The 24,514-nt window shown below is 40.7% G+C and overlaps 1 protein-coding gene across 1 annotated transcript; it reads right to left on the bottom strand.

Moving 5' to 3' along the window:
* Positions 1-653: 653 nt before the first annotated feature.
* stx10 (syntaxin 10) lies at positions 654-15,516 on the bottom strand. Its single transcript, XM_083973237.1, has 9 exons — positions 15,429-15,516; positions 14,863-14,938; positions 13,610-13,703; positions 12,667-12,761; positions 8,576-8,638; positions 6,623-6,724; positions 4,728-4,834; positions 2,181-2,275; positions 654-1,154 (listed from the first exon to the last, which is right to left on the bottom strand). Exons 1-9 carry the CDS (start codon positions 15,461-15,463, stop codon positions 1,078-1,080), a joined length of 744 nt encoding a protein of 247 aa, XP_083829363.1. The 5' UTR covers positions 15,464-15,516; the 3' UTR covers positions 654-1,077.
* Between the last annotated feature and the right edge of the window lie 8,998 nt (positions 15,517-24,514).

Consider the following 24,514-nt stretch of genomic DNA (forward strand, 5'->3'; position numbering starts at 1 on the left):
AGAAGTCATTCGCTGCTGAGGAGAGCAGGATGTGAACCGTTCCTGATGGGATGGGCGACACACACACACACACACACACACACACAGAGACACAGAGACACAGACACACACACACAGAGACAGACAGCAGCTGATTTCAGAGGTGACTCACTCACTCCTCTCCGTGTGAAATCAGCTGCCGTCGTCGGCGCGGAGGGGAAACCTGCAGCTCCTGGTTTTCTCACACACACACGGAGGCACATGAAACAAACTGACGGCGCTTCTCACAAAAGGTATAAAAATATATTTAAGGCAACACTGAGAAAAACCCTCTAACCCCCTCACCCCTCCCTCCTGTGCTGCTGCTGCTGCTGTCGGATAAAAACACAAACCAGTCCAGTTTCCTGATCCATCCAATAATAAATCGATATTTGGCAGCTGGTATAAACTCCTACTTGGCTGCGATCGATCGGCTCCGTCTGCTGCTGCCGCTGCTGAACTCAACTCATCGACGTTTTGTTCACACAAACAAAACTGTGTCTCCAGGAAACTTTGAAACGCTGAGGAAGGAAGATGAGGATGAAGATGATGGAGGAGGAGGAGGAGGAGGAGGAGGAGGAGGAGGAGGAGGAGGAGGAGGAGGAGGAGGAGGAGGAGGAGGAGGAGGAGGAGGAGGAAGAAGGAGGAGGAGGAGTGTGTTTGGGAGTTAAAATGTTGAATCGAACCTGGATTTGAATACGTCAGATTTGTGCTTTTATTCTGAAAGCAGCAGCAGCAGCTTCCTGTTCTGTTCTTGTACCATCATTAATATGTACCAATATGAAATCAATAACCCTCCTGATCGACCTCTGCTGCCCACAGGCCTCACTAGATCCATCACAAGCAGAGACACGAGGAAGAGGAGGAGGAGGAGGACGAGGAGGAGGGGTCACGTCCTCTCTGGAGAACAGAAGGGACGAGGAAGAGGAGGAGGAGGAAGAGGAGAGACGCCTCCTTCCTCTTCTTCTTGTGTCTGTCCGTCCGTCAGTCAGTCCGACCGACCGGACGGGGGGAGGAGGAGGAGGAGGAGGAGGAGGAGAAGGTCGGAGGTCGCTGACATCAGAGGGCGAAGAAGAGGATGAGGACGACGATCATGATGGCGACGAGGACGCCGATGGCGCACCACTGTCTCCGGCCTGAGGGACGGAGGACAAGAAGACCCATCAGTTTCATATCAGATTAACTTTATCAATCAACCTGATTATTCTGTGATTGATGACGACAGCTGGTTTAATGTGTGTGAGTGTTAAACTGTTGAGTCAGGTTCAGGTGATGGAGACTCAGACTTTTATTCTGACGACTCCAGATGTTTGAAAGTGTGAAGCACTTTGAGATGTTTTGTTAAATATAAAGTACGTTACAAATAAAATGTATTATTATGATGATAAGCCAAATTAATAAAGTTTCTAAACTTCAACAGTTTTTATTGATTTGTGTAACTGTGTTGGTAGAAAACAACAATCAGCTGGAGTGTCTGTTGTTGTTGTTGTTGTACATTGTCTGGAGAGTTAATATTACACACATTATGGTGATGAGATATGATAATGTGGCAACATTTATAAAAAATAAACACTGGTATTACGTCAATAATACAAATAGAACTGTGGAAAACTTTTGTTCATCAGCTCCTCTTGTTACTTTAATAATAATAATAAGTTTTAAACCAAAAAAGTGGAAGTACTGCTGGATCTTGGTGAATATCCACAGGTGTTCTTTGGAAATTTCAGGTTTGCTCCCAAAAGTTAAAACTGCTGTAGGATTGAGGACTTTTATATATTTTTTTATAATGCCTTTTATTTTACATGGCAGTCATTTTTAAAAGCCAATATGTTGCGAGCAGCACTGGTCCTCATCAGGCCTTTTTTTTTTTTTTTTTAAATGACTGCCTATAAAATAAAGACATTATTTTTTTTTAACAAATCCTACAGTGTGCTCTGGGATGTTTTTGAAGACTTATAATAATAAGTTGTTCCCTCCTGCACTCATACTTTAGTCTGAATAATTGTCCAAAAAAGTGACAAAACACACAATAATCTAAGAATTTGAAGGACTCTGTTACTGTGATTCTATTGATTATGCGGTGAAAAGGTCTGATCGTCCATCAACATCAGTAATAATCAATGTGATTTCAGTGTGTTTTTTCTGACGCCGTGTGAACTCACTGCTCGTCATGTGGGAAACTTTCTCCAGCTTCTTCAGGACCGAGTCCATCCGGGACGACGTCTGGTCCATCTCGTCTCCGAAGTCCCCCAGCATCCTGCAGCACACACACACACACACACACACACACACACACACACACACACACACACACACACACACACACACACACACACACACACAGACACACACACACATTGTCAGGTTACACACACACACACATTGTCAGGTTACACACACACGAAGCCGTTTAAATGAAGCTCAAGGAGGAAAAGTTCAAAGCGTTTACAGATGTCCGGACCTGCAGGTTGCCTGGCAACAAGTGAGTGAGGTCACTGTTTGGTCGTGTGTTCGGTCGCTGTTCAATGAAACCTGTCTGACAACAATCAAACCTCGTTCCCCTGGAGACGGGGGCGTGGCCTCAGCCTCTTGTTGACTAAGCAAATCTACCTGGACCAGGCAGGAAGTGTTTAAGGAACCTTTCAAAATAAAACTCCCTCCTCTGGAATTTATCTTCAATTTCTTCCTTTAAAGGACAATTCCAGGCGAATTCAACTAGGGGGTGTATTTTCATATCATTTTAGGTCTAAAAGAAGGAATCTGAAGATTTTCAGTTTAATCGCTCCTGTTTTGCGGTAGTTGCATCTGTCCCCGCGTCGCCACGGCAGCAATGAATGGTAGTGGATGTAAGTTCCGTTGTTTAGGCTGTTTCCAGCCCTCAAAGCCGCAATTTTTTCCACAGACAACGTCAGATGGCTACTCAAACATGCACCGAGAAGTTTATTTACTTCAAGCAAGCCGACATGTTTGTAAAACTAGATCTAATTCAAAGTCTCCCGGAGTCTCGCGCGAGACCCAGTTGCCGTGCGCGGTGTGTTCAGGCGCAGTAGGAGCTACCGCTTGTGTCATAAACACAGGAATATCCACTCTTTACTTGCTTGAAGTGTACATTTTTTTCCACAGACAGCGTCAGGTGGCTACTCAAACATGCGCCGAGAAGTTTTTTTTACTTGAAGCAAGTAAAGAGTTGATATTCCTGTGTTTATGACACAAACGGGAGCTTTCCCATTGCGCTTGAACACACCGCGCACGGCAACTGGGTCTCGCGCGAGACTCCGGGAGACTTTGAATTAGATCTAGTTTTACAAACATGCCGGCTTGCTTGAAGTAAATAAACTTCTCTGTGCATGTTTGAGTAGCCATCTGACGCTGTCTGTGGAAAAGAAATTGCGGCTTTGAGGGCTGGAAACAGCCTAAACAGCGGAACTTACATCCACTACCATTCATTGCTGCCGTGGCGATGCGGGGACAGATGCAGCTACCGCAAAACAGGAGCGATTAAACTGAAAATCTTCAGATTCCTTCTTTTAGACCTAAAATGATAGGAAAATACACCCCCTAGTTGAATTCGCCTGGAATTGTCCTTTAATATCTAAATGGATTTTAACGTGCAGCTATTTCCTACATTTCCCACAATGCCTCCTGATAACCCTCTAAAACAGCTTAGGAGACGAGTTAAAGGTGACATGAAGATTGAACATTCAGCTTTTTCTCCACCAAGGTCGTTCCCACGGATTATTTTCACTACTTCATTATTTTTCTAGTGTAAATGGTTCACTGCTCCAACAGGAAACAGATTTAAATCACAGTTTGTCACATTCACAGTTTCCTGTGACTGAGTGACACCTCAGTGTTGCTTGTATTTTCCACCCAGCTGATGATGATCTTCACACGCCACAGAGACACTTTTTCTTTTCACAGACAAAAACCACTTCAAAAGGTTCAGGTTCATTTTCTGTTCATCAGGAAACTGATCGACTGACGGATCAGAGATAAACCTGAGTGTTGGTGATGTGAACGAACAGAATCAACGAGTCAAATGTACATCAGAGTCAAGGAGGAAAAAGAAACTTAAAGGGATACTTCACCCAAAATCAATAATTCACCAATCATCTACTCACCGTCATGCCAAGGGAAGGGTTTGGAGAACTTTCTGAGTCATCAAAACGCTTTAGGAGTTCCAGGGGATTTTCATATAATGGTGGTGGATAGAGTTCACGTTTGAATCATCCAAAACACACACTATGAAACATCCAAATATGCGAGATGTTCTTCCATGTTTAACTTTACATCATACATCCAATGGTTTACAACGCTGAACGAACATCTCGCAGCAAAAAAACAGAGATCACATTATTTTTTTCTGAACAACTTTTCCATGTGGCGGCTTCAGGATACTTGGGTCAGTACAGATGAGCAGTATGGAGGTATCTGGATGTTTCATAGTGTGTGTTTTGGACGATTCAAAAGTGAACTCTATCCGCCGCCATTATATGAAAATCCGTTGCCAGCCGGACCCCCCCTGGAACTCCTAAAGCGTTTTGATGACTCAGAAAGGAGTTCTCCAAACCCTTCCTTGGCATGACGGTGAGTAGATGATTGGTGAATTATCGATTTTGGGTGAAGTATCCCTTTAAAGAAAAAAGTAGAAATAGAGGAATCCCATGTGAAGTCCATTTGTGTGTGTGTGTGTGTGTGTGGACACTCACACAGCTTGCTCGTCCAGCTCGTCTCCGATGCGTCCTGACATGTCCTTCAGGACTCTGATGCTGCCCGACACCAACTCCAGCTGCTCGTCCTGCTCCTGCACGATCAGCTACACACACAGATATAGTTTATAGTTTTATTTCCCAGACCAGTATTGATAATTTTCTGTATTCAATCTCTTTTTAAACACTGTTTTAACTGAGTCTGGTTGATTAAAGTGACAACATTTTGGCATTGCCATAATCCCTATAGTCATAGCAGTAGGTTCATTACCTTTAATTGTCAGTGCAAGCTATTTTTAGAACAGTGGAGTAGAGCTGCGAGCTAATCGGATTTCTTGGTTTCCCTCATCAAACTCATCAAATACACAATCCAACAACTCCAAAACGCAGAGTTGTTTTAGAGGTAAATGCACTGCTTGTCGAAAAACTGCCACCGAAGGCAACGCACATCTGCGGTTTTGCATGAATTTCCCTCTAAAACAACTCTGTCTTGTAACGTTCTGTTATTATCTCATAGCGTGGTGAATGTGCAGGTCACAACTTGTCCACCAGAGCGTTTTGGAGTTGTTGGATTGTGTATTTGATGAGTTTGATGAGGGAAACAAAGAAATCCGATAAGCTCGCAGCTCTACTCCACTGTTCTAAAAATAGCTTGCACTGACAATTAAAGGTAACGAACCTACTGCTAAGACTATAGGGATTATGGCAATGGGCCAATTTGCCAAAATGTTGAACTATCCCTTTAAAGTGACACCTGGACCCTGTGGGAAATAATCAGCCTGGTGTTTCTGCTCTGCTCTGATCTGACGACTCCTCCCTTTGTCATCAGACACAGTTTTATTATTTTATTTTTCATCTGTGACTCAGTTCCTGTGAAAAGCCGCGACCTGACTCAGGAACGTGTGAAGACGAACTCTGATCAGTCGACTCCAACAGGAAACAGAAAGTCCACAGCTGTCACACCGAAACCTCACACACACACAGTAACAGTAAGAGGAGCCTCAGACTGAAACTTGTCTACCTAAAAAAAACCAAAATAAAGATTTAAATATAAATCCCACAGACGACGTGTCTCACTTCCTCCTTCTGCTGCAGCTTCCGTCTTTCCCACAGCGTTTCCCTCTTCCTCCTCCTCTCAGCCTCCGTTCCCGTAAAAACCCTCTTTTGTTTTTAATATTCACTTTCACATTCACTCAGGACATTCGCTCCTCTTTCTGTTTTTTTTTTTTCCCATTAAGTAATAAAACATGTATAATAAACAATATATACTATGAATAGGGGGTGGGAGTAAATAAGTTTTACTTCTTCCCACTCCTTTTTCGGATATGAAAAAAAAAAAATCTAATTATTTTCATTTTCAATTATTTTACTTTGTAAAGTATTTATTTGTTATGTCTGTCCATTACGACAGAGTATTAGGGCCACATTGACAAATAAAAAAAATCACAAACTTCGAAAATAAAGTCGTAAATTTACGACATTATTCTCATAATTTACGACTTTATTCTCATAATTTACGACTTTATTCTCATAATTTACGACTTTATTCTCGTAAATGTATGACTTTATTCTTAAAGTCTGTGTTTTTTTGTCAATGTGGCCCTAATACTCTGTCGTAGTCCATTACTGTATAATTTCTTATTTCTTTTAACGTGTCCAAAATAAACTGAAAAAAAAAAAAAAAAACATTAAAAAAATATATATATATTTACACACAGATCTTCTATCGAACCTCAGACGAAGGCGGCGTACGAAACAATAATAAAGAAATAAAATCTGAAATTCAGCGCCGTCTCTTTAAGAGATGATGAAAATAGGTCAAAGTGCAAAACCTACGTTTTTATTATTTAATACAATTTTTTATCTTTCTTTTATCCTCCCTCCTCCCTCTCTACCTGCTGCTGCTCCTGTTGCTCCTGGATGTATCTGGAGTTGGCCGACACCAGATGAGCCTCCAGTCCTGTCGACCTGTCGGGGCCTGAAGGAGCCAGCAGAGCCTGAACACACACACACACACACACACAGACACACACACACACAGACACATCATATATCATCACATATCACCAGATGCTGCAGTAAAGACACAGACACAAGATCAACGTGGCCAAAACCTCGACAAGAGCATCAGTGACAACATGGAGGAAACTTTTTATTCTATTGATTCAACTTGTTACAACTGAATTTAAACTTGTTTTCATGCTTTATTTTATTATATTCTTGTATTACTGTAGTTTATAACGTGTCTCTTGTAGGTTTTCACCTGTTCACACCTGCTGCTGCTGTTTCCTGCTCATTCACTATGACCTGTTGTTGAATGTTTTAATATTCAGAGGATTTTCTATATTATAACTGTATTTATCATCTACTAGAGAAGACAAAGACACATTGTGACAATAAAGTAAATCGAATTCAGTCTAATTATAACAACATTAAAATGATAATCTGTCAACAGTGCAGATGTTAAACTAGATCAAATGAACACTTCCTCTCTTGTCGTCAGGATCCATCATTCACTGTATGAGTGTGTATGTGTGTGTGCATCATGATGGCACCACTCTTTATAAAAGCTGTTGTGTCCAATAAACCAAGTTATTATTTTGTAATTACGAAAAAAAAAACAGAGAAAACAAAAAACATCAAGTTCCTTTCAGTCTATAATCACAACACTGAACCATCTGGACCAGGAAAAAAACAGATGGAAAAATAACAAACAGTTAAAATTATTTGCTGATTCAGCATTATGTCACACACACACACACACACACACACACACACACACACACACACACACACACACACACACACACACACACACACACACACACACACACACACACACACACACACACACACACACACACACACTTTCCTACACTCACTGCACTGTCCCTGTCAAATAAACTGTTTGAATGTGGGGTTAAAATAACGTCTAAACATAATCCAGTTCAAAAAGAAGTACAGAGAAATGATTTTCAATACATACAGGAATGAGGGTGTTTGACAACCACAAGGTACTTATTATTATTTATTTAATTATTCAGTGTCATCTTCAGTTTGTCTTTATATAATGTGTTTGTATATGTCTAAGTTTATATATGTATATGCCTCGATATTAAAGAAAGATGAGTGATAATATATTAGAATAAATCCAGCTAAATAAACTTAAACATTAACTTATTGTATAGATTATAATGGCAAGGAAGCTTGATAGCTAATGTATGAATGGGGGTGGGAGTAAATAAGTTTGACTTCTTCCCACTCCTTTTCGGATATGAAAAATCAAATTATTTTCATTTTCAATTATTTTTATTTTTTCACGTGTTGCCTATGTAAAGTATTTATTTGTTATGTCTGTCCATTACTGTACTATTTCTTATTTCTTTTAACATATCCGAAATAAACTGAAACTAACTAACTAAATAAACCAATAAATAAATAAATGTAAATCAGTGTTTTTTATTCTAGAGAGAACAAACCCACTGAGTGTTGGTTGTTTCCTGTGAGCAGCAGCAGCAGCAGCAGCAGCAGCAGCAGCAGCAGCAGCAGAGAATCACACCTGTGTGATGGGATGTGTTACGTGACCACTGGGTCGCCGCGACGCCCCCACTGTTGGGTTTTTTTTTTTCTTTCTGTTTGTTAGTTTGAATGTTGTGGTTGAGTAACACAGACATTATTACCATGACGTCAGCCACGGTTGTTATGAAAAGTGTTGGTTTGAAAATAGTGCAAATCATTTCTGAGGGTTATAGAAAACAGACCATGTGACTTTTACCTCATAACATGTGTGTGTGTGTGTGTTGTTGTGTGTGTGTGTGTGTGTGTTGTTGTGTTACATGTGCACCGACCTGCCTGTTCTTCTTCTCTGCCTGAGCCACAGCAGAGGGGCTGGACAGCTGATCCTTCATGTCCTACACACACAAAACACAACAAGAACAACGTTGTTAACCAGAGTCTTCCTCTCATTCAGGTTTGTTTTCAGGACTCAGGTTTTCCAGCCTGGACGTCGGTGGTTCAGCTGCGAGTCGAGTGAACACAGAGACGCCGGGCGCTGACTGATCAAACACTCCACGTCTCCACAACACCGAGAGACAAAACACATAAACAACAAACCGTCTAGGAAGTTCTGTCCTCCTCTCGGCTTCACTGTTTTCAGGATGGCACCATCACACACAGGCTCATTTTCTTTCTTTCTTTTTTTTTGTCATGTTAATTGTTTATATTTTTCAGGGATGCAAACGGGTCAGGACCAAAAAAGAGAGGAATTGTCTGGCGGGCGGGCTGGGGGGGGGCCTCACCATTAACAATATCACAGAAAAGTCAATTTCCAGTAGTTCAACCCCAACCAAGTATTGAGTGCATATAGATGGACAGTTTTCAGAAGGCCAACATTTCTAGATTAAAAATGCTTTAAAAAAAATAAAAACCATTGCAATATTTCAATTTTGGAGATACTGATTTTTAGGTCTTCACTGAATGTTATAGTCATATACTATTAAAATAAACAGAAGAAATAAAGACATGGGATTTAACATCCCATTCAGTGTGTAATGGACATATAGGCATATCAGCGCAATCTGTTTACATTAAACCGACATCAGGAGAATAATGAGAATTAGCCTATGATTTAAAAAATATATATTTGTTTCGAATTTTGGCCCCTGGATCATGATTTTTTTTGGGCGCATTCTTGGTAAAAAAAAATCCTCTAAAAAAAAAGACAGTTGGGATGCATAATGTGTCTCATAACAGTTTACTGTGCGTCACGTTATCGTCCCCCCCCTCTGTACTGAGCTGGCCGGTACTGGGTATAGCGTCCTGCTGATCACCGCGCTGAGGCACCGGCCGGTCTGAGCTGCGTTCATGTGCCGACTTTAAAACTCTCCAGTCAGTGACCTGGTGGCGGCTGTTTTGGTCGTCAGCATTTTATCCACGCAGCGACCGTCCACGGCTTAGTGGTGTTTTATTCTAGGGGTCGGTGGTGTTTTATTCTAGGGGTCGGTGGTGGCAGCAGCGGCTCCACGGTGAGAGGGGGGGGGGGGGGGGGCAGCTTCTGCTCACCTGACTCTGCAGCTTCTTCATTAAATCCAAACGAACAGTCCGACACAGCGACGCACTGCTCCTCTTTGACTAAAGTCTCTGTAGCTCATCAGCCCGGAACTCGCCGTCATGGATCAGAAGCGACGGCGGCGTTTGGCCTCAGTGTCTCGGACTTCCAGAGCAGCTACAGCAGCGTTGTGACCTCAACCATGGTTGGTGAGAGCAGAAATGTTGTTGCAGGCCTGTGCATATTCTCATTTGTCCAGGTCATAGTATTTCAAAGGAGGTTAAATCGAAAGCAACTGGACTTATACTGAGTCTCCACACCAGTTAGTTGGTCCAGTCCCAGCCTGGTCAGATGCTACATGAACTGATGAAGCCTCATGGATGAAGGTGAAACGTCTTCCTAGACAAATAACTAAGTCCAGTTGAACCTCCTTTGAAAAAAAAAAAAAAAGTTGTTGGCGGGCTAGTGATTTTTTTTTTGAAACGAGTCAAAACGAGCGATAAATCGCATTTCTCGCGTATCTCGCGTTTGGTTGCGCGTAAAAGCTCGCGCGAAAAAAAAGCGTTCCTCGTGTTTGAGTGGGAAGCCCCTTTGGGTCTTCCCACCAAACACGATGAAATAGACGAAGACGCGAGGGTCCCGTCGCCATAAAAGAATCGGGTGTAGCGTCGCAAAAAAAAAAAAGTCGCGTCTACCGCGTCTCGCGCCTAATCGCGTCTTTGCGTCACGGCCTTTTACACCGCGGACGTAACGAATAAACGGTGACGGTGTGAACGAACAACATAGAACAGGACCAGACGTGCGTTGTTTCCTCTTTTCACCTACAGCTCCACTCTCTCTTACTTACACTAACTACTGTTATTGTTGAGGCCAGAGAATTGTGGGATTTGTAGTTTTGGACCAATCGCAGGTTGTGCTCTTTCTTTTTTGTGATTTTCCCGGTTCACACATGTCTTTTTTTTTTAGGGGCAAATGCGAGTGAAATGCTCGCCCATGGTGGGCATAAGAAAATTTAAGACCTGTCTAAAATTATTTAAGACTTGAACACAATAATTCAACAAATTTAAGACATTTTAAGGCCTAAAAGTGTGTAATGGACATAGCCTATATAATGTGTTAGTTTCACTTTAATTGAACACATTCTACATCGCGGAGGCGACGTCTCTCCTTCACCTCTGAAACGGGGCAGAGCTCCGTGGGAGACACCTGCCTGACACAGTAATGTACGTACCGACTGCACGCGGATACGCGCCGCTTTGGGTAACGAGCGCGCACGTCGCGCGTCAACATTGGAGGTCGGCAGTTATCAGTATGATCAGAAACCATGAATGAGTTCGCCTCAGTTTCACGTGATTGTCACTGTCAGCCTGTTAGAAAAACATTTTACTGACCCCAGCTGAGACGCTGAGACCCCCCCCCCTCAAAACAAAAACTCTTCGGATCTGAATGATTCACACAAGTCACCTAATTGGTCATGAAAAAAGCGAGTTTCGCTTTTCGGCGCGCTGTTTGCATCCCTGATTTTTATAATTGTTCTACTTTATACAAGCAGTTTTCATTCAAGACTTTTTATTCTCATTTCTCTGTATTTCCTTATTTCCAGGACAGACAGAAGAATCAAAAAGCTGTTTCTCTCTCCCCTTAAAATAAACAGTATAGAACATGGTAACACTTTATACTAAGTACACACTATTATTAATAGTAAGAATTAGATACTGAATTCATCATATAACACATGAATACTCATTAGCATGTAGTTTATAAATACAGTTAACTCATCATTGATAAGCACTAACTGTATTTATAAACTACATACTAATGAGTATTCATGCTTTATAAATGAAGAATTCAGTATTTATTAATGCTTAATAGTGTGTGTACGTATTATAAAGTGTTACCTAGAATATGAATTAAGCGCTCTAGAAAGAAGAAAATAAGATGAAAAATAATATAATGTATATAAAACAACATTTGTATAACAGTGGCGGTGGTTATATAATCTATGTCCCCTATGTTAATGATCATACCACTGTTATTATTCAGTGTAATGTTGATGCTTCTTATTAGGCGAGACCTGCTGCTATTATTTGCATTTTATTAGGAATATACATATATCTACATATACATATTTTAAATACAGGATATAGTATGTTGTGTGATGCTGCATGTGGGAATGTATCAGGTTACTACGTTGTCTGTATTTTATGTTTCATATGACAACAACAGATGGAAAGTAGCTTCCTGCTAAATCTGGTGCACACATCTCTTCATTTAAAAAAAAAAGTTCATAGTATTCATGTTGGTATTTGACTTTTAAAACATCTGATAACAACATATCAAGTGTGACTTGTTCCTTTTTTTTTTTTTTACAATATAGAAACATTTTTTAATAAATAAATACACTTTTCTATTGGCAATAATCTTACATAGGCAGGTCTTAACTATTTTTGCAGCATTGATCTTATTTATCCTCTTTATTTATGTTGTTGAGGGTAAAACTGGATGTTTGAGGGGATGGGTTGTTTAAATTAATTAAGAATTTGTCTGTTTGCTTTGGAAAAATGTAAAATGGTGATGAATAAACATGTATAATACTGAGCTATAATTATCATTATTGCATAAATCTAACGGTGAAAGTTGCTATTTTTATTTTAGTCTCATTTCTTATGACACCCTGTAACTTCCCGTCTTGCTTCATGTTCAGTTTTTCGTTAGTTAACGGTGCTGAAACACTTCTTTCAGTTTTTTTATTCCTCAATAATAATAATAACGCAACTCTCGGTGACGTAAAAATGAGCTGAATATCTATAAATATCTTGATGTTTCAGTGTCTCAGTGTCTAATATAACTTTGTAGAGTAGAAAAACATCAATAAATGAAGTTTAAAGTCACCTGGACAGATTTCCTGGTTCGCTCCACAAAGTCTCTTCTCTCCTGGAGTTCATTGTCTCCCAGTCTGAACTTCCCCGGGTTCGACTCCACGATGCCTGAACGAGTCAAAGACCAAACTCCAGGAAAACAAACAAAAACAAAAACCCCCACAGACCTGCGCTTTTAATCTGAAGGGGCTCAGGCTTTTAATTTGGAGTAAAACAATTCCCTATTTATCTCTAAACTTTGTGTTTTATTTCATTTTATTGTGTTTTTTTGATTTGTGCTGCAGGTTTAAACAGAAAGTGTTTTAAGTAGAGTTTAAGAAACAATTTGAATGCCTTTATCAACAACAGCCAATAAGATTTAAAGAGATAAAAGGAAGACAAGAAGACATTAAAAGTGGGGAAAGTTTAACTTGAGAGTCTCTGTGAATCTAACACCTCATCACAGGGAAGTAGCTTTTTAATTCTAATTCATTATCATAAGAACTTCTGTCCATAATCAAACACAAATCAACTTGATTTATTGACTGCGTGTTTTATGTTACTGACGACTGCTAATAGTAATACTACTGTATGTAAACTACACTCTCAAACCCCGGGGAAGCTCCTCATATTATTATTATTCTACATGTTAAAACGGGTTTCTGTTGTCATTGTGAGTCCGACACAGTCAGAGCTGTGACTCATGACTGTTGTCGCTCTGTTAAAACAGCAGCAGGTTGCGTTTCCTCCTCTTTGCTCTATTTCTGTCACATTTTCCAAACCACTGAAAGAGACTTTTATATTTCTGATCTCTGCTTCATCATCACAGCAGTAAAACATTTCTTTCTTCTTGTTCTTTTTTTAACAAAATCAATTTGTCCTCTGAAGGGCGGAGGTGGGAGGCGACACAAAGCGTCTGTTTGTTTCATAAACACTGAGCAGCGCCATGTGAAGAGGAGGCGGTGGTGAAAGGATACTGATGGTCTCACTCAGGTCCTCCAGGTCCCAGTCGATGGCCCTCAGACAGTTCCTCAGCTCGTTGGCGCTCCAGTCCAGCTCATCCCGGCTCACCTGAGGAGGAGGAGGAGGAGGAGGCACAGACCAACAAAACACTCACTAACAATCCCACTGTGTTTCAATTTCTGTGTTGTCGTCTACATTGCTTATTTTGTAGGCATTGTTTTTCTAAAACACAGTAATGTGCAAAAGTTTTAGGCCCTTGAAACGTTTACATTGTTCAGTTATAGTCGGATTAAAGTCATAATTCTTTTTTTTTCAACTGTCATGTAAACATATTGACTGTGCAGCAGGACAACGACCCCAAACCTGCACCTACAGTCATAAACGATTCTCTTCAACATCTAGAAGACCTGAACCTGCAGGTCTGAACTCGTATGAAGCTCAGTGCGACACTGCAGGAGTGTTGGTGTCGTTCAAGTCGAGGTTATAAGCAACACGTTTTAGTTTAGTATGTAATTAAAAATACAGTTAGTGCTTATCAATGATGAGTAAAACATTTTAACTGTGTTTATAAACTACATGCTAATGAGTATTCATGTGTTATAAATGATGAATTCAGTATCTAATGCTTTATAGTGTGTACTTATTATAAAGTGTTACCGACTGTATTTACTTTTCTTCGCTGCTGAATGTGTGTATCTGAAATATTCAAAATCAGAGCTGGACTCGTAGCTGCTCGGGTACGATGTGACAGTTCGCAATAACGTTGTTTAGTGTTTTTTTGATTCAGTTGAAACGTGACAAAGCTCGGCGAGTGGGCGGAGCTTCAGTTCCTTGATTTCAACTGCTTGATTTTGTCATGATTTTAAAAACCTAATTTCACACACTAAACAAATTTTCCTAGCGTTCAAATTTGGCAGGATGGTTGATGAGACATCTGTCTGCAATGTTGTGAATGCATAGGTCACAACAAAGTGTTTTGGAGTTGTTGGATTGTGTATTTGATGAGTTTGATGAGGGACATTGTGGACATTCATCTCCATTGTGTTCACTGAGCAGCTCACGTTTCTGCCCCGCTGATCTCAAAACAACATGCAAAGATAATTAAAGGTAATGAACCTAGTGCTATGACTCTGAGAATTGGCCAAAATGTTGAACTATCCCTTCAAAGCCTTAAACCTCTGCACAGTGCAGCATGTTCTGTGTGTGTCAGTCAGTCAGTCAGTCTGTTATTCACAATAATCCACCCACGTGCTCCTAGCTCGCTCACCTGTGTCCCGTCCTGCAGCAGCTCCTCCCACCTGTCATACAGGCCCCGGGCACGAGAGAGGGCCTTCTGCACCTCCCTGGACACACAAACACACACATACACACATACTCATTAATAAAACAAAACATTAACAGGGCTGTAACTGTGTGACTCGCCCCCTACTCCGCTGCAGCTTCACCAAAACAAACACCAGAGCTGTTGTTAGCATCCTGCCCCTCCTCCTCCTATCACCCCTCTGACTTCGCAGGGTCCCGTTAACTGCCCCCCTGACAGCCCAACCTCCACCCCCCACCACCACCACAACAACAGCTGCCCAGGTGCCCCATAAAACAAAAACAAACTGGTCTTGGAGGGGGGGTAAAAACATCTGGCTTCACCCTCTGCGCAGCTGGAGCTAGCACTGAGCTAACTTAGCTAGCCGCTGAGCTAACTAAAACACGGATCTAAACTGTGTCTTTCTGGTGTAAACTGACACCTCGCTGTCTGAATGAGCTTCTAAACGTGCGGCTGCTTTAGTTACGCTGAGGTAACAGTGGGTTTTAGGTGTTAATTAGTTCATTTCTCACCCCTTCACAACGAAAAACGGGTCTTCTATCGACATGATGCGTCCTTCCGCTTTGCTCCTTCCGCGCAGGCGCAGTAGCCGAACCTCCCTCTGACGTCACTCAGCAGCCTGCTGCAGCAGAGTGACAGCTAAAGTACTGTGATTTAACAGCACTTTGAGGGTACTTGTACTTTATTTGAGTACTTACATTTAATGTGACGTTATACCTACACTCTTCTACAGTAAAGATAAGCATATATTATTTTTACATTTGCCTTTTATTAATGACAATGGTGGGTTTAAATCAGGAGCACTTGAAGGCACCATGAACTGTTATAAATAAACCATAATGCACTTGCACTTTCACACATAATTTTCTTTCTCAATGTAAAATAATAATAATAATTAAAAAAAACCTAGTCTAGTTATATTACTAAATCACAATACTCTGATTGAAACTGCCATGTACACAAAGAGGATGGTGGAGGCCATCCTGAACAACGCAGATCATCAACTTGATAACACCTTAATACAAGCATTTTCTGCAGTACAGTCCAACACTTTATTATGGGCATCCCTGCAATACGAATCAGCACTTTATTGTATAATGTTGCACTTTATTACGGCCAGGCATCCTGCAATATAGAATACAGCCGTAGCCTACATAATTTAGCAACTACAGGCACTCCTGCAATACGAATGAGCACTTTACTATACAATCCATGCTCACAATAGAATATTAACACTGAGCTAGTTAGTCATCCCAAACTTATAGTCTATTGTTGTGCATTCTATTTTGTTGATATTGTGGTTGTTGTTGGAAAGTTTTGTAATTTATTGTCCTTCCTCTCTTCTCTTCCCGTCTTACACCTACCTACCTGCCTATGGGACAAGAAATGGAAATTAGCTGTACGGCTACAATCTCTTCATATTTACATTTTTCTTTTAAATGTTCATTAATATGCATTGTCCCATTTCTTAAATAAATAAACTTGAAACTTGAGACCCTGATGGACCAAAGAAACAACAGTGGTGGATGTCTCCTCTGTCTTCGCTGCAGGACAGAAGGATACAGAAGGTCTTTTATACCCACATCAGACTTCATAACTCTTTGGTAAATAGATGAGCTACAGACTTCTTTGAATTTCCCTTTGGGGATAAAGTTATTCTAATTTTTATTCTTATATGACCACATGTACTATCCAAATCAAAGGTAATCAAACAAAGCAAGTTGTGCAGTTTAAAGTGTGTTTGTGTTGTTTGAACTGTGCCACAGTGTAAAAATGAGCTTCTCTTCAGTGTGTTAACCTTTTAGTGGCATGAACGTCTCATGCAGTTTAGTTATATGATTATCTACTGTGTTATTTTTGTCTGTGTGTGTGTGTATGAAGACAGGATTCGCCCAGGGCGCCATATAACATAGAACCAGCATTGTTTGATAACTTCAGTTCATATTCATCAAGCTCATGCTGGTTCTGATCATGCCTTCACATGAGCTTTTTGCTTCCTGTGACCTATAAAACATTATTATAACAAAAGAGTCCACTTAAATGAGTCAGCGCCTTTATACTGTAAGGGAGGATGCAGCCTGTTAAGCCTTTAATAGATTGTGTTTTTACTTTGAACTGGTTTGTTGAACTGGTATAATTCAATATACTTTAATGGGTTGTTGTCATAGAATTAAGCATATGATCTATTACTGATGGAAATAGCCTTGGTATATTACATTTTGTATTAATAATTGCATTGGATGTTGTTCAAATGAATTTAGAAGTTAAAAAAAGTATATTATCAATCGTAAACCATCTACTGATTTATATTCAATTTCAGATCGAGTGTCATAAATTCCCTCCTATTACAGCTTATTACACAGTTTATGTCGATGTAAAACCTCCATCCATCAAAAAAAACCAGTACGACCATCACTGTGCTTTGATACAGAGATGAAACTTGAGGTTTTACTCCACTGAAGAGAAAAGAAATGAAAAAAAAAAAAACTTGGCTTGAAGTCTGGAGAAACGTTGTGCTGGAACAGAAGAGGAGTCACTGGTACACATCTGTATAATATTAGTTTCCATGGTAACGCCTATGCAAGCAGCACTGCCCGAGTTTGCAGTAACTTATTTGCAGTACGAGTCATGGTTTGCATTTAACGCTCTATTACGTAACTGTCCAGATATTCACAGATTAAAACAATACAGATCATTTTCTTTGATAATATTATGTAAATATTTACTTTAGGATTAGGATTGAAGGAGCCGTGTGGATTATTTGGACATTATTTGTCCTTCTGAAACAGTAGAGATGTCCAGAAAAATAGAAAATAAACATCTGTAGTTCTGTGACAGCTGAGTGCAAACTCTATCTCCTGATGAAGACCATGTGTTTTGAATGAAAGCTCCTAAAGCAAACAAACTGAGATGCTGGTCTGTCCCTAATAACACACAATATTTGTCTTTCTTCGGCTGTAACAACAATGAATAGGCCTATGTGTTGTTTTCACTTCCACTGTGTTATATTGAAGTAGAATTAACGTATCCTGTATTATATTCACTTTAACGTATTCAGACTGCTGCACGTTGCTATTAAACTTTATCGTCTCCATGATCTCAGACCTCTGCGCTACGTTGTGCGGTGTGTTGTGTTTAAGGGCCCCGGCCCTGTGGCTGAACACACCCCTGCTCAGGTTGAAGGTGGGTGGAGCTGTGCTGGGAATTACACAGTGTTAGTAAGTAACATACAGTAAGTGAAAACACCTGTGTGGGTCGACTACAGGCTGAATAACAAAGGGTTGTGTATGGAAATGTAAAACTTTATTACTGAGAATAAACAACATTTACTCGTGCAATAAACTACAATAAAAACCAAAAAGCTTTGATAACAGTATTTTTCTTTTCTTTTCTTTTCTTTTTTGGTTAATTGACATTAACACTCTACTGACATTGGCATCAAACCTCAGGGCAGATCCTCTTTGATTATAGGTTTCCAGCTAAATGACAGGATGGAATAGGATCATGATATGAAAAATCAATACTATATGATATGAAACTATGCAATTAGATACTATATGAATGACTGTAGTTTCATACCATACGTTACGATACGATGCGTTATGTTACGATACGATAATGTACAACATGATACCATATGATATGAAACAATGCAATTAGATACTAGCTATATGAATGTAGCATACAATACAATATGTTACGATATGATATAATACATTACGATACGATACGATACATTACGTTACGATACATTACAATACAATATGTTACGATAAGTTACGATACGAATCGATACAATACGATATGAAACAATACGTTACGATATGATACGATGTGTTATGACGTGAGACAATACGACACAATGCATTACCATGTGATACGTTATAATGCAACACAATGCAACACAATACGTTACAATACAATATGATATAACACAAAACAACACAATACGCTAAGTTATGATACGATATGATTCAATACATGATACGATACTGTATGATACGATAATATGATATTATATGATATGAAACAATACCATGGGATAGGATGGGTGCATATAATGATAAGACAATATGTTATGTTACGATTTGATACAACACGATACGATGCAATCGCATAGGATAGAGTGAATAAGGACAGGACTGGGCAAGCTTGGGTAGGGTTATGTCAGATAGGACAGGGCGGGATAAGCTAAAATGGAAAACCGACAAAATAGGATAGGATGGGACTGGACAAGGCAGGACAGGACAGGTTTGGGTAAGGTTAGGTAGGAAAGGACAGGAGTTTCTCATTTCGAGCCTGGAACCTCCTCCACTGTTTCTGTTTCTGTCACCTCTTTGTCCATCAAATGAAACGGACATCTGAGGTTAATGGACACAGAGCTCTCATTAAAAATTAATTAGCAGAGAGAGGATGTACATGGATGAGCAGCATGAGCGTGAGTGTGGATCGATGCAGGGTGTTGCTAGGGAGAAAAAGAAAAGAAAAGCAGCAGCAGCAGATGCACAGTCAGCAAATCCATGAGTCGTTCCTGTCTCTCTTTACATCTGTCCTTCCTGTTCCACCCATTTGTCTATGTGTCCTGTGGGCTTTTCTCTCTCAGTCCCCACCCTGTCCTGTCCTGTCCTGTCCAGCTCCTTCCTTCCTGTCCTCATCCTGTTTCCTCCCCTCCTCCGCTCCTTCACTCCACTTCCTCCCTCCCTCCCTCCCTCCCTCCCTCCTCCCTCCCTCCCTGCTTTCCTGTGAAAACTCACAGCCATGGTTACAAAGCGTCAGTTCTGTTCTGACACAAGCCCTGGGAGATTTTCAGAGATTTAACTCTGGTGAATAATAATAATAATCATCATCATCATGACTGTCTCATCTCATTTCCCTGAAAGAAACGCCGACTTCTGCTTGTGTCTGTGGTCGGAGGTTTTGTTTCTTCACTGTGTCAGTGGGTTAGTGGTCATCAAAGACAAGTGAAACTGCGTGGGAATATACATAAACCACTGAATATAGCCTAGTTTTATTATTTCCTTTTTTAAAAAAGTGACCTCATTAATGTGGCAAAGTGTGACTTTAACATTTCCTCTCTGTTATAAAGACACGAGTCCAGTTTATTCTGTTCAGAAATCATTTGTTTACATGCACATTAACACTCTGCTCGTCCTGCTGGTCTTGATCTTATTTGGGATATGACTCAAACCTCTGGTTTATTCATATCCTGGTGTTTGGATTGTTTAGTGTGCAGGTGCGTCTGTATTTTTTTTTCTTTTTTTTAAACACTGAGTTATGCCACAACAGCTGACGATGAACACAATGACCCACATCCCTTAGAATTCCCCCTTTTCATTATTGATCATCGTGACATTACATAAGCAGATTTTCGGATTTCAATTTTTTTTTTTTTTTTGCAAAGTCATTAGGCTGGAATTAATGACAAATCTGGATAAAGCGGATTATCTGCCACAGTTTCACAGTTTTTATCCAGAGTTTTACATCTTCAGGTTTCTCAGATGTGGAAGAACTACTCCAGGAAACATCCAGCTACTGATATCACTGATCATCTTAGCATCAGTTTTCTTTGTTAGAAGGTGAACATTATGATTTGGATCAAGGATCCACTTAAAGGGATAGTTCAATATTTTGGCAAACTGGCCCAACAAATACAGAGACTGCTTGCCGAAAACTGCCCCCAACGGCAACGTGCATCAGCAGTTTTGCATGAATTTACCTCTAAAACAACTCCATCTGGTAACGTTGTGTTATTATCTCATAGCGTGGTGAATGTGCAGGTCACAACTTGTCCACCAGAGCGTTGTGGAGTTGTTGGATTGTGTATTTGATGAGTTTGATGAGGGAAACCAAGAAATCCCATTAGCCTCCGTAGCGTAGCTCTGAGCAGCTCACGGCTCTGCTCCGCCGTTCTAAAAACAGCTTGCACCGACAATTAAAAGTAACAAACCTACTGCTATGACTATAGGGATTATGGCAATGGGCCAATTTGCCGAAATGTCAAACTATCCCTTTAACTTTACTTTTAAGTGTCTGTATTTCAGAATCAGAATTACTTTACTACTTCCACATGGGAAATTTATTGTGCTGCAGTTTCTCCATTCAACATTTAATAGAAATAAAAGTAACAACACAACCCTTCGTTTTCTGTGTTCAAAATATAAAAACTATATCCTCCTCCTTTTAAAATACACTTTCTACAATGAAAACGTTGTGTCCGTCACGTTCAACCATGCAGCTCAGTTTGACTCTGTTTGTATTTTAACCCTTATCTATTATTATCCCATGGTTACAGAAAACACTGCACGGATCAACCTTTAGACACACAGTCAGATGCTGTAGAAATATATAACCAGACACCTATGACTCAGGTGTTTGTTTGCAGCTCTATATTCATGAAACTGGAGCAGCATGTTGGGTATTCCACCTTACATAAGGCATGACGTGCTATATAACCAGCACCAGCAGCACCACCACCCGCCCCGGAGATCACATGGTTGTTTGTGCAGCGCAGCCTGCAGAAGGTCATTGCACCTTCCACTCCGAATAAAGTGAATTTCTGTGTTTTCTGCAAAAGCAAAAAAAAAAAAAAAATAGTTTGTCATGATTTTCCACTCTCTTTCATCACTTTATCTTTGTCGCTCTGCTCGGCTACTGTCCGGCTCAGCTGAATCTAGATCAGTGGAAAGTTTGAGTCACAGGAAAAAAAAAAAATCTTCCGTCTCTGCACAGGACAAAGTCTGAAATGAAATGAACTGGCCCAAAGTCAACAGGCAGGAGGAAACAGCCAAGAGAAGTGCTGGGTCTAAAAATAAACCGCCCCACCACCTCTCCCACCCACCCCCTTGCCCTGACCCATTCCCTCATGGTGCCTTCAAGTGCTCCTTGTAAGGTTGACCTACTTTCACGTTTGGAGGTCATGAATGCAACTCGCTGCTTGATCGCTGCAGCCGGTGCTACTTTAGTGCATTGAGGCGAGGATAATGAAGAAGGGTTTAGGAGCCGAGCTGCTAACACTTTGGTTTGTTGGTTGTTTCGTCCTTCACAAGAGTTCAACTCACACAGGACAGTGGTGGTGAGGAAGGAGGCGGAGGAGGAGGAGGAGGAGGAAGAGGTGTAAGTACACACGGTGACATTAAGTGATAGCAAACGATGCCAGGATGCAACCGAGAACCACAACAAACATCATAAATCTGCAGCAGCACCATCACACAGACAGACAGACAGACAGACAGGCCCAACTACTTCATCTCGTGAAGTATTTAAATACCACACACACACACACACACACACACACACATAGAGAGAGAGAGAAAAAAATCCTGTTAAACTGGAAACATTATGACCGTCGTGTCAGATGCTTGGATGTGTCAGCGTGTTTGGCCTTTAACTCCAGACCAGTTTGTTGAGGGAAAAACCAACATGACGTGACATTAGAAAGATGTTGGGCCTCAGGTCTCTTTAACTTTGACTCTCCACGTGTCTGGATGGAGGTTTCACTTTGTCCTCTTCCTCTTTTTTTTTTTTTTTTAGGTTTATCACTTCACTTAATAAACAAATTAACTTTAAACCTGAAGGTTACACAAGAACCATAAAAGTTGATTTTATTGACCTGCAGACCAGTTTTATTGGGTTGCATTCAGGTTGCATTGTACAGGTGAGGTTGCACACAGTGAAGAGGCCACTGAGCATCATGAAGTTAATCTACTGTAGTAAACTGGCTCAGAAGAAACAGACGATTGGACTTTTCCATTTGATCTGGACCAAATTTGCAGGTGTAAAAGCTCCAGACCAGAGCCCCGAAATTTGGTCCGACCAATAAACGAGGTGGTCTTTGGACTTTTGTACCTTTAACAGGAAGTTGTGGTGGTTAGCCGACACACGTTAGCATACACAGTATATGCTACATCTCAATGGTCTCTCCCGACGAGGCAGAGCTGTCAGTCTAGGGCGGCAATCTTCCGAATTTATAATGCTTATGTTAAATATTCCAATTATAATCCATTATATCCACCTACACTATCTTATTATTACGTCCCGCGTCCACTAAAGGGCATTCCAACCAAATCTGTTATGTAACATTTGCAACACACTTACGTTTTACCAACTCAATATAAAACTTCAAGAAGGAAAATCGAAATATTTGTGCAACGGATCACAGTTGATCCATGATCGGCACATAAGTGGTCCGCAGAATGATTGATACAAAGAAAAGCAGAATGTGTGGGTGTAGTGTGGGAACACGTAGACGCACCGCTCCAGCCGAATAAACGGGCAATTAAAAAAACTCGTAAATTCGTGCACAATAACAACAAAATTGTTTTATCATCATGTTCACTACGCCAAAGGTCGTGACGTACGATGTTAATTTGTGTCGTTGCGGAGGGCACACATTCGAATGTCAGTTTTCACCTTCGATTGCTCATTTTGAAAATAATTCAAATTCTGTTTGAATAGCGAAGTTTGATCCGACAGCCCTATCGCAGTCGTCTTCTCCTTTCCTGCTGGCGACGATAAAGCCTCTGCATGACGAGGACGTTCATCCGTATCTGAACTATAGGCTCCATATTGGGCCTGTTGGTGTTGATGCTGTTGGTAGCGACGCCATAACAGTGTAATTATCATTGCTACGATGCAGAGTGTAGAGCTTTGGTGACGAACCAATCAATGTCAAGTGTAGGGAGACGCAGCATACCGTACGTAGGTGATGAGGACGGGACGTTGGTATGTCATAAAAAGTTATTTGGTGCACTATCATTAATGCAGAGTGAAAAAAAATGGATCAAATGTAGACAACGTAGAAGAAACACAAACGGCCTCAGCTTTTTAGCTTGTAGCATAAACTTCAATGACATGGTGGCTCTGATACAAGTGACCTTTAACATGTTGTTAATGTTAAAAAACCTTAATAAGAGCAGCTTTAAACTGCATGAGAGTATTAAAGTCTATAAACCAGTGGCCACCTTCAGCTCCTGGAAAAATACATCTGCAAATATAAAAAAAAAACTAGCAGGGAAGGCATGAAAAAAATGTTCGGTGGTGCACACAGTTCGTCGTTAAGGAGCTCAAACAAAAGAAGCAAACATCTGCTTTAGAGTTTTTCAGAAGCTGCTGATCGTCTTCACCATTAAATAATGTTTAACCGTGGCAACTGTTTCCATGCTCGCCGCCTGCAAATGCATATTTTGGCAACTAGGTCATTTCCTCGGCCTACCAACCAACCACTGTTTATACTATAGAGTGAAATAGCGTGGAGCCAACAGAGTAGGCCCCACCCTCTGGTAAGGACACACACACACACACACATACACACACTCCACCGCCTATTTGGCCTCAAGCAGAGGCAGTGTAAGCATAATCACACATAACACTGTCACCATAGCGACCAGTCGGGTGCAGACCTGAGGTGAAGTCTTTAGTACAGTTTGTTTCTTAAGATCGGCTGCATGTGCACGACAGAGAGCTGATTTAAACTCTTGCAGCGGTAGCAACAGGTCGGTTCATGGTTTTAATACCAAATATAATGAGTTCAGACTAAATGTGTCAGATTTGAGTGAGTGTGTGATGTTGTGAAATTCACAGGTTTTGTATCTGTGCATTT

Source organism: Trachurus trachurus, assembly GCF_905171665.1.
Source record: "Trachurus trachurus genome assembly, chromosome: 1".
Taxonomy (NCBI): Eukaryota; Metazoa; Chordata; class Actinopteri; order Carangiformes; family Carangidae; genus Trachurus; species Trachurus trachurus.